Source organism: Protobothrops mucrosquamatus, unplaced genomic scaffold, assembly GCF_001527695.2.
Source record: "Protobothrops mucrosquamatus isolate PMUCROS unplaced genomic scaffold, P.Mucros_1.0 scaffold1781, whole genome shotgun sequence".
Lineage (NCBI taxonomy): Eukaryota > Metazoa > Chordata > Lepidosauria > Squamata > Viperidae > Protobothrops > Protobothrops mucrosquamatus.
Window position 1 is genome coordinate 136,997 of NW_015387919.1, and position 10,171 is coordinate 147,167.

Consider the following 10,171-nt stretch of genomic DNA (forward strand, 5'->3'; position numbering starts at 1 on the left):
GAAGAAGAACTCAACAGAGATTTAACTATTGGAAATGCAGGATTACAGGGCCTTTATAAAACTTTATTTTAGCCCTCGGAGTAGAATTGCAAACGAAATAATGTAACCAACTTGATTTAAAAGAAATTAAGCGCAGGCCCTTCCCAGGGCTTTGCTCTTCTCATGTGGATGACTTGCGCAGCTTCCAACCCCCCCCCCCCACCTTGAGTTGATTTTTTGGGGTACGCACAACAGGACGCTCAATCTGACCGCAGAAAGCGGGCAGAGAGGAGAGGCTAAGGAGAAAGAGGATTGGTACCTGGCATAGCCCTTGGAAGAGTGAACAGGTATGGGGTGCAACTCCTCCTGGTTGCCTCAGTCCTGCCCCCCCCCCCGCAACGACAGCCCTGCTCCCTAAGACATTCCCCAGGCCACGAAGTCTGTGTCAGTGCAAGAAAAGGGGGCCCAAAGGAACAGAGCAATTTTAAACCGTTGGGTGGAAGCGATGGGTCCTCGCTCTGTTTGTTTCTCTTCCCCTTCAGCAACTGATGTATTTCCAAAACAATCTCTTTCCTCCCCGTGTTTTGTGTTGCTCCTGAAAGGAAAAGCATTTAAAATCTTGCCCGTGAGACTCAGGGGTGGATCAGGGGGGGAATGCCCTTCGGTGTTCCCGGTTCTGCATGTCAGAACGATACATGGACACAGCCAGATCCAAGGTCAGTGGCTTGATATTTACCACCTGGCTGAGAGTTTTGGAGGCTGAAGTGAGACAAAAGACCCTTCAGTTTCCACCTTCTTCCTTCCCGAGGGGGAAAGAGGCTTCCCCAGCCAAGGCCGGAGGGCGGCTCTTCCCACTGACCAGGGAAGCACTCCGGTTACAGACTGCAGAGCCAGCGCCCCAAATCGGGCAACTGTCTTCTGGGGACTGACCTTGAACAGAGGAAACCTGATCTAAATCCAGACAGCTGTAATCACACTGATCCCAGCTGACAAGTAGTAGGCTAGGAGGGGAGGGGGACCCACCGCCCAATGCTCTCTGGGATCTCTCGGGTTTTTTCAACTATATCACGACATTCTTCAACTTCTCACCCTCCTTCTGTTTTGTGGCATTCACAAGGTTTCCCATTTGATAGGTTCGTATTCCCTTTCCCTTTTACTACAAACGGCCCTTTGGGTCCCACATCCTGTTTTTGACTAATTGATTGCCTCATTGTTGGACAAAAGGCAGCTTGTGTAACCCAAGTTATGCTTATTCATAAACAAACATCATTGACCAAAATACCAACTCTATGATTGTTCCAGGACGGCAGTCCCTAAAGAGCGCCCCCCAGAGGGGACCCAGCCTCCTGCCTCCTGGGCACCCCATGTAAGGTGTGAAAAGCAACTGGCGTCTTCCCCCCCCCCCCCGGTGTGTGCGCCAGGTCCAAAGGCAGGCGGGACTCACCCAGATGGAACTTGACACATGGCCTGAGTGGAAGCACCAAAGTGTGAAGTGTGAGTCGCTTGCCCATTTCCTGACAAAGCCTATTAAGTCACTGGTTTGATTAGAGCCCAGTGATAGATGGAGGCACACTGACGCAGCACAAGTGACAAAGAGGCTGCAGTCAGAGGTGTGCTTTCCTTGTGCTTCCCGTAGTAGCTGTTTAAATGATGAAAAAAAATCTGGGAATTTTAAATAATACAATGCAGAGAAAAGTATTTTATTGGGTAAGCTGGCCAAGCACCTGGCATTTGGCTTTTAAAACGGGGACCACGCGAGGGGTCAGGGGTGCAAAGGTTCTGTGGAGTGCAGAGTGGATCTCCTGGCTGACCGAGACTTCAGGTGTGGAGACTCAGTGGGAAGGCGTGTCTGCTGCCACCAATGGGAGAGGGTGTTTTTTCTGCTGTGTGACTGTAGCCGGGAGGCTTAACCCTTTTCTGCCCACCCCGTTCCTTGAACCTGACCCACCCCCCACCCCAACAAGCAGCACCTGAGCTGAGGGAAGAGCTCACACCACTGCATAGATCCCTGCCCAGGAATGGTCACAGCTGGTCAAGCGTTGGCCGGAGGCACACCCGGTCACTACAGTCTCTTGCACCTCTACGGGCGATCACGTCAGTGTGTGCCCTCCTGTCACGTACATGGATAACATTAGACAAATAAATAGAGGTGTCCAATCTTGGTCAGAAGGAGAGAGTTCATAAAATAAATCATGAGCTCTGAGTGGCATATTTAGGTGCAGATCTCTATCTCTTTGCTCATTTTCCCCTTATAATGCATTTTTGTGGAATAATGTGCAATCACGAGGCTTAGTCCTAAAACTGGTCTTGATATTAATGTAAACTTTGCCCTGGCTGGAAGATGCCTTTCCATCTGCTTTTGCCTCCTCTCCCAGTTACGCTCTTTGTGTACTGAAGGAACAAAGACAGAAATCAAACGTCTCCATTCCTTCCGTTGGTGGAAAGGTCCATTATTGCTTGGTTCTGGGGTTGCTCGGCTCCTTGAACCTTTGTGCAGCTCAACTCCCCAGCCTCTCGCCAGCAGCAGGATATATATTTGCAATTAATTCTAGTTTTTACCTTCACTTTGTAAATTCGAGGGAATGGCGCTGGATTTATTTGTGGTCAGAACAGCCGGCCTCTCCCCAGGGACCTTCTCTTGGTGAAAGAGGCCAGCAGTAATTTTCAGCCATGAGTAATTGTGCATAATATAGTCCTAAATGATTTTTCTACTGTAATTTCATTAGAGTTTAGAAATTTAATTAGATTTTGAATCGCTCTGAAATAAAGTAGCGAAGTACCCAGAGACTAAGAGCAGTGGTTATATTGTCTTTTGAGGCCAGAATTCTTGCTCTCAAATTGGCATGTGTTCATTAGGAGGAACTTTGTAGAACTTTGTGATATATTGTTGTCTTCCAGAATGGACTCTGAATAGGCCTTCGGAGAGCATTAGAGGAACACACAATTATTATGCACTCTCTTCTTGATGTTTAAGATCATCCTCTTACATGCACTTAATAAAAATATGCTTCCAAAGTTGAGAGAGAAACTGTGGAGACAGAAAAGCTGCTCTTTAAGTGCCCCCATGCTCTTCCGGCTTTATTAGTCACCCCAGTATTTGCACATGATGTTCCAAGGAGGAGTTGTTTGCTTAGCTTTAATGATGAGGTAGGTTTATAGTTCCTTTTATTACTGCAACGTATGAAGTTTCATGGCAGCTGAAATTAGAGGCTTCTGAAACTTCCTGGTGTCCCTTTTGCCCAGGGCAGGGGACAGATTCCTCCTCCCAACTGTAACCAATAAGTTAAAAGTGTTCTTGCGATAAGGTAGACGAAGGCTCCGCTCAGGGGGTGGCCGGCAACAGAGCTGGGAGCCAGGAGGTTCTCTGCGTTTGGGAGGGGCAGTCAGTTCTAAAGGCACCCCCACCCTGCCTGGAGACCTCTTTCCTCATGGCCCCCCGAAGTAGAGAGCACCCTGACCCTGACCCCACCTGAAGGCGCCTGCAGGCTCTTTGGCCGGCCACTTCAGCAGAGTTGAAGCCATTCCTAGAAACAAGCGGCCTGCAGCTGCTCTTCCCTGCCCTCCCTCTGAGGAGGAGGAGGAGGAGGCCGTGACCTTGGCAAGCGCTGACCGGTCCTGCTGCTTTTCTCCCTTCAGCCGCGGCCCCAGAGACCCAGACCAGCAACACAGCCCCTCAGTGCCAGGGCGTTGACTCTCCTGCAGTCAGGCCTGGGCTACAGAAGTCCTGGAGGGCCAAAGGCAGCCTTCAGAGCGCCTCGCCTTCCCCAGTCACAAGTGCTGGAGCCTCCAGGGAGGAACTGGAAGGGCCCTTCGCGAGGCCAAGTGGAGCTCAGTGCAAAGGAGCCCTTCAGGACCCAAGCAAGTCCCTTTTGCGTGGAATGTGGGGGGGGTCCCCTCGAGATTCTTGTTGTCTGCGTCACAGTTAACTCGGAAAAGTGAAGTGCTGCATTAGATTAAGTTGCACAGATTCCCAGTTCAATTATACGGTAGCTTATTAGTAGCCTAGGCTAACTAATATTAAATTACTAAAGTTGTGCTAGTAAGTAATTCTGAGTGCTTGTAGTGAAGACTAAACTCTGCCTATTAATAATTTTCTTTCTATGCCTGCATTTTCATTAAGGTTTCCATTTTGGAAGTTGAGAGAAGATGTGGGCACACACACGCATACAAAATTAAAAGACCCCCACCCACTTCTACATGTACGTGTTCCTTCCTTTCTATGGAGGAAAAATAAAGCAGACACAGCCACTGCTAGGGGATCCCGCCCTTTCTGTCAGGACGAGGAAAGCACCGCTAGGAAGGAGAAGCAGGCACTGTTGCAACATGCGTAGAAAAAGGGTGAGCTTATGTCACAGTCCTGCAATGCTGCTGATGCCTCTCTCTCTCTCTCTCTCTCTCTCTCTCTCTCTCACACACACACACACACACACACACACACACACACACACACACACACACCATGGCTGCTGCTGGGCAGAAATATGGGTAAATCGACATGTCCCAGGATAACGCTGCAGGATCCGATCTGGGTCGGTCACCCGGACCAGAGGTTTGGCCTTCCGGGCTGAGGGTGCCGGAGCCCCCGTCCTCAGGGAGACGCTCTCTCTCGCTCTCTCCAGCAGAGTCTGTGGGGCTTCCGGTAAATACCGGCAGGTACATGAAGAAACGGATGAGAGCAGAGATCAAGCTAGGCAGCGATTCTGAGGCTGTAGTTTGAAGACGGCAGACGGGACTTCTTCGCTGACGTCCCAAGAGATCTGAGAGGAGAAGTCCTGTCTGATACACGGCCAAAAAAGGTTTCAAACTTCTATTTTGAACAGGAACATTGTGAGCTAAGGGAAGGGCACAGAGCAGAATGTCTGGAATTCCTTCCAGCCTCTTTCCCACCATTGGCCACATCTGGTACCTGTTGTGAAGTAATGGCTTGCATCGTCGGAGGTGTGTGTTTGCTCTCTTCTTGAATCTGGGTATATTTACGTGCATGCATCCCAGCGGTCACGTATTCCATAGCACACACCGTCCCCCAGCTGCCTGCCCCCTGTACTATGTATCCCCCCCCCAATCTGTGACTTGTGGCCTTCGCTTGCCTGTCTGTGCTCTTGGCACTCACCACAACACCCCCAATCTCCCCCCCTCCCCAGGTATCAACCAGGCTTAGGTACCACATACACCCTTCAAGGATGCTGCGCCTCTGGTGTAATTAAGCCCTCATGGGCAAAAGCTTTCTAGAGAGAGTCTTAGAGAATGAAGTTTGTTTTAACCAGGTTGCCTTAATATGGTCTCTGAGAACCCCAGGGATGTGAAACACTGAGGAAAAAGATAAATTTAGTCCACTGTTAAGAAAAAAACACCACCAGACTTTGGCATTGATGAAGACTACGGTGGTCTCTAAACAAAAGGACAGAATTTTTAACTCCTGCTTCTTGGGACTGAATGCCTTGAAGACCAAACAACTTCAAGACCGAAAGACCTACAGCTGAACAAGGCTATCAAGTCCTGTAAAAGTAGAAACTTGGTAGAGAAGTTGGGCAATGACCTTGGCCAGGAAACTCTTGCAAGCTGCCAGGGATAAAGCAGACTCCTTTCCAAGGGGAAAAATATCAGAATAGCCGAGGAGTTACACCGAGCATCGCTTGCCAGATATAAAAACCTTCTCCAAAATCTGGAACAGCCCTCCAAGGCATTTATAAGCACACACTCGTTCCATAGCATTCTCATTAATTTGCTAATTATGAATGTTAGGATGTTTTTAGGCAAATACTAAGACTTTGGGCTTTCTGACACTTTATTCCTAGTTTTTCCTTTGAGCAGAAGTTGGCCAAAGCTCTCGGTGTCCTTTTCCACTCCACCTGAGAGACAGGCATGAGCGTGATATGAAATTCATTGGAAATGCATCCATATTCATACGAGGTTTCTGGAACTGCTTGGCCTGTGGCGTAAGTGACATCATGAGCCCAGACTCAGAGGGCCTGGGTTAAGGGGTGGATAGGTGGAAATTAAAAAGAAGAGGTGCCACAGTACCCCCTTGCCTCCCCCACCTCTGGACAGTGACCGCTCCAGGGAGCTGCCCAGAGGGGGCACCTCTGACCCTCAGGCTGGAACCGGGGCTGTTGGTGGATGCAGCCCAACAATCTCCTTGGTCACTCTGAGGTGACCAAGTCTCCTCCTGGGCCTCTCCAGGGTTTCACCCGTGGAGTCAGGTCCTTCACCTCAGATGTGGACCTGGGACCCAGTCAGGAAAAATGTTTCAAGAGCCAGCCGGGGGCTGCAGCTGATTTCCTTAGGAAGATGCCCTGGGAATAGCTCTCCCAGGACTTTGTAGGCGTTTTGTGGGCTGAATTGAAACCTCTACCTTAAGGACGCCATTAACCCTCAAGAACTCCGAGAGACCCAGTTGTGGTGCGTCGATGATAGCTTGATGACAGCTTAAGAATATAAAATGAAGAAGAATATAAAGTAATTTCCCTTTCAAATAGGGACGGTCCCCTTTAAATCCTAGAGGATCAGCAGCAAAAGCGATAACTTCTGCAGGAAAGGAATCCCATTTATAAGAAAAGGTCTCAAATAATGTTTCAACACCAAATCATCCAGGAATTGATCAGATTGTGTAGAAACAAGTCACCAAAAGTTAGAATTGATTAAATTAGCCAGCAGACTGTCTAATCTCCCTGTCTCTTTGCCGGCTTCCTTGCGAAACTGACAAACCATCCAGAGACCTGCAGCAGGAAACTCCTGACAGTGACAGGATTAGGTTAGCTATCTTGTGCTAAATACAACACATGTAATCTTGTATCAAAAAGGACAAATATAAATGTAAACACTAACCTGGTGAAAGAAATCACATAGATTGACCAGCTGTAAAAGACAAAGAACCATTTTGTACAAAGGTCTGAGCTAATTTCATCTCAGGGCATTTGATCCCTGTCCCCAAATTAGGGGCTCTCTGTTTCTGCAGAAATAAACAGCTGACTGTCGCCTTCCTCCTTTCGGCCCGCGACTAGGAAAGCAGAGCCCGGCTGAGGCTCCGGCAGCCAACAGGGAGGGCGATTGGGCTAGAAAGTGGCAGATGGAGAGGCACAAAGCCAGCTGGGTGAGCCTTGGGCCAGCCCCAGCCTTCCAGCCCCAGGAAGGAGGCAACGGCAAATCATTTTTGTGCACTCAGCATGTGGTCCTCAATGGAGCCGCACCTACATGGAGGGAAGTGAGCAGTGGGGTGCCCCATGGCTCTGTTCTGGGCTCAGTGCTCTTCAACATCTTCATCTATGATTTGGACGAAGGGATAGATGGGGAACTCATCAAATTTGCAGACGACACCAAGGTGGCAGGAATAGCCAACACTCCAGAAGACAGGCTTAGGATACAGGATGACCTGGACAGACTTGAACACTGAGCGCTGTCTAACAAAATGAAATCCAGTGTTGAAAAAAGTAAGGTTCTACATTTAGGCAAGAAAAAACAAATGCAAAGGAACAGGATAGATGGTCACCATGTAAAAAAGATGCTGAGAATCTAGAAAGAGTGTAGAAAAGAGCAACAAAGATGATTAGGGGACTGGAGGCTAAAACGTATAAAGAATGGTTGCTGGAATTGGGTATGTCTAGTTAATGAAGAGAAGGACGAGGGGTGATAGCAGTCTTCCAATATCTCAGGGGCTGCCACAAAGAAGAGCACCTGAAAGACAGGACAAGAAGCAATGGATGGAAACTAATCCAGGAGAGAAGCAACCTGGAACTAAGGAGAAATTTCCTGACAGTGAGAATAATTAACCAGTGGAACAACCTGCCTCCAGAGGTTGTGGGTGCTCCAACACTGGAAGTTTTTAAGAAGAGACTGGACAGCCATTTGTCTGAAATGGGTATAGGGTTTTCTGCCTGAATGGGGTTGGACTAGAAGACCTCCAAGGTCCCTTCCAACTCTATTATTATTATTATTATTATTATTATTATTATTATTATTGTTGTTACTACTACTACTACTACTACTACTACTACTACTTTGGAAAAATCTTGACAGGGAAATTGCAGTCAAACACGGATCTGGAGGCCCAAACAAACGGAGGACCAACGGGGCGCCTTGAGCTTAGCGGCTGAGGATAACAGGGCCCTGCCCTTTTCTCACCGCTTTCTTTTCCTTGGGCTTTGGGGGGGCTTCCTGGCTCCTCTTTTGTTTGACAGCAATTTCAATATACTGAAGGTTAGTTAGCGTGGGGGGGGGAGAGGAAAGGGTCTTTTTTAACCATAATAAAACCTGTGACAAACCAAGGTGAGGCTCTACTAGGACAGAGACCACGAGGGCCTCCAAAGAGGAGTTTGAAGAATAAGCGAAGGGAAACTCTTTTTGAATGAAGCAAATTTTAAATCTGCGTCTTCTGACTGGGGAACCAAAATTTCTAAAATATTTGTCTCATTTTAAAGGACCGCAGTCAGTTCATTGGGTATTATTGCATCTTTGCAGAGCCCTTGGAAATGGGGCTCCTACAGCGAATCTATTCCATGGTTGGTGCACAGTCAGCCAGATGCTCAGACCGGATTTGGCTTTCCTCTCCGCCCATCGCGCCCTTCCCAAGGACCCCGGAGAGGCAGAGACCGTCGTCCGCCGCAGGATGTAAAGCCGCTTTTTGCAATGGACCGATGGGGAATTTGTCAAGGCCGTTCAAGTGGCGATCCAGTTATTCTGGGGTTTCAGCCAAGGTGCCTATTTCTATTGGTACTACCTTTGCTTTCCTTCGCCCCGGTCGTCCTACTTTTATTTGCAGGTTCAGGACAAAAGCAGGCAGGGTGACCCGAACTCCTCCCCCTGGGCTTCCCTGGCGCGCCCCCCCCCCCCCTTTGCTCTCTCTTCCAGATGGATTTGATCTAGCTTGAGAAAAGGTCTCCCACATCTAATGGCATCCTGCATAATTTGGTGAGTCAGTCATTTAAGTACGGAGTTAATAGGCTCTCCTGCCAGATTTCAACAGAAGGTTGGAAAGAGCCCAATTCAACACAGAGCAGGCCCCTTGCCGTGATGAGAAACACATGTGTTTGTGCAGTTGCTGAAACAAACTCTCCGATTACTATTTTTACTCCAATTCTTTCTTTCTTTCTATAGTGCTTCCCTACTCTAAAGCAGCCCTGGGTAATTTATTTTAAAGCCAGATTTTTAAGAAAACAGCAAAGCTTCCCAGCTCTTGTCATCAGCATACGGTGTGTGATAATCTCCAGTCAATGAACGTGAGACGTGCTGAGGAGAAGCCTCTGGGCACAACCAAAAGCTCTACCGTACTGACCGACGGCGTTCTTTGGACAGCCGTGGAAAACGGCCTCTCCATTGAGGGCATCTCTTCTCTGACCACTCCAGGCAGGGGATGTGTGGCTCTCCCTGCATTTTATTCCTTCTCAAACGAGGGGAATAAATTGTGCCGAGAGAGGGAGAAAGAGACTGGCCCCAAACCAGCCAGGATGGAATTTGGTATCTCTGGGCCCAGTCAACACTTTTAACCATCACATACGGTACGTTCTGTAGGAAAAAAACGGGTTTCTTCTGCACGTAACATTGTTCAGACAGCTTTATGCAGGCCATTCAGTCCAACTTCATATTTTGTAAGAAAAATGCAGAATCTATCCCCAAAAGGTAAGCATTCATATCACCTTTCCTGATATAAATATTAGCTCAACTGAAAACATTGTAGTAGCTTTGAATAGATGCATTTATCTGGAAGAAAAACATTTTCACACCTGTTTGATAAACTCTGGGCAGGTAGAAGAATTTAGTGAAGCTCTGAAGACCGATTCAGGAAACGGAAACAAGACTTGTAGGAAGATAGGAAGAGTACAAACAAGTATCCCAGAATTGCAGAGCAAAAACTCACCGATGTGCTCAAAACAAACAAACAAAATAACTCATATACCAGCTGCTCAGCGAAGAAGGTAAAATGCTAACAGGAGACAAAGAAAAGGTGGAAATAAACTACTGGGGTTCAATTTTGTCCATGAAGAAAAGCTGCATCCCAGGAAATTGTGAAAGGCAAGGGAAGGGGGAGAGAGAGGGGTCTGCAGTGGGGGTCCCAAAAACCAAGTTGGCAGGAGTTGAAGAAGCTTCACACAAGCCAGGAATGGGTCTCCTGGTGTCCAGCCAGAGTGAGTGAGGATGGACAGAGGGAGTCAGAGCAACAGGGAAGATTCCTGCATTTAGTCAAGCGAGGCTGCCCCCC

General features: G+C 48.2%; 1 protein-coding gene across 1 annotated transcript in view; it reads left to right on the plus strand.

Annotated features, from left to right (window-relative positions):
* The window catches only part of VSTM4 (V-set and transmembrane domain containing 4), a 49,380-nt gene that overhangs the window by 22,195 nt on the left and 17,014 nt on the right, over positions 1 to 10,171 (plus strand). The window contains exon 4 of the mRNA XM_029285503.1: positions 3,189 to 3,205. Within this exon, the coding sequence (XP_029141336.1) occupies positions 3,189 to 3,205 (17 nt within the window). The remainder of the gene's footprint in view (positions 1 to 3,188; positions 3,206 to 10,171) is intronic.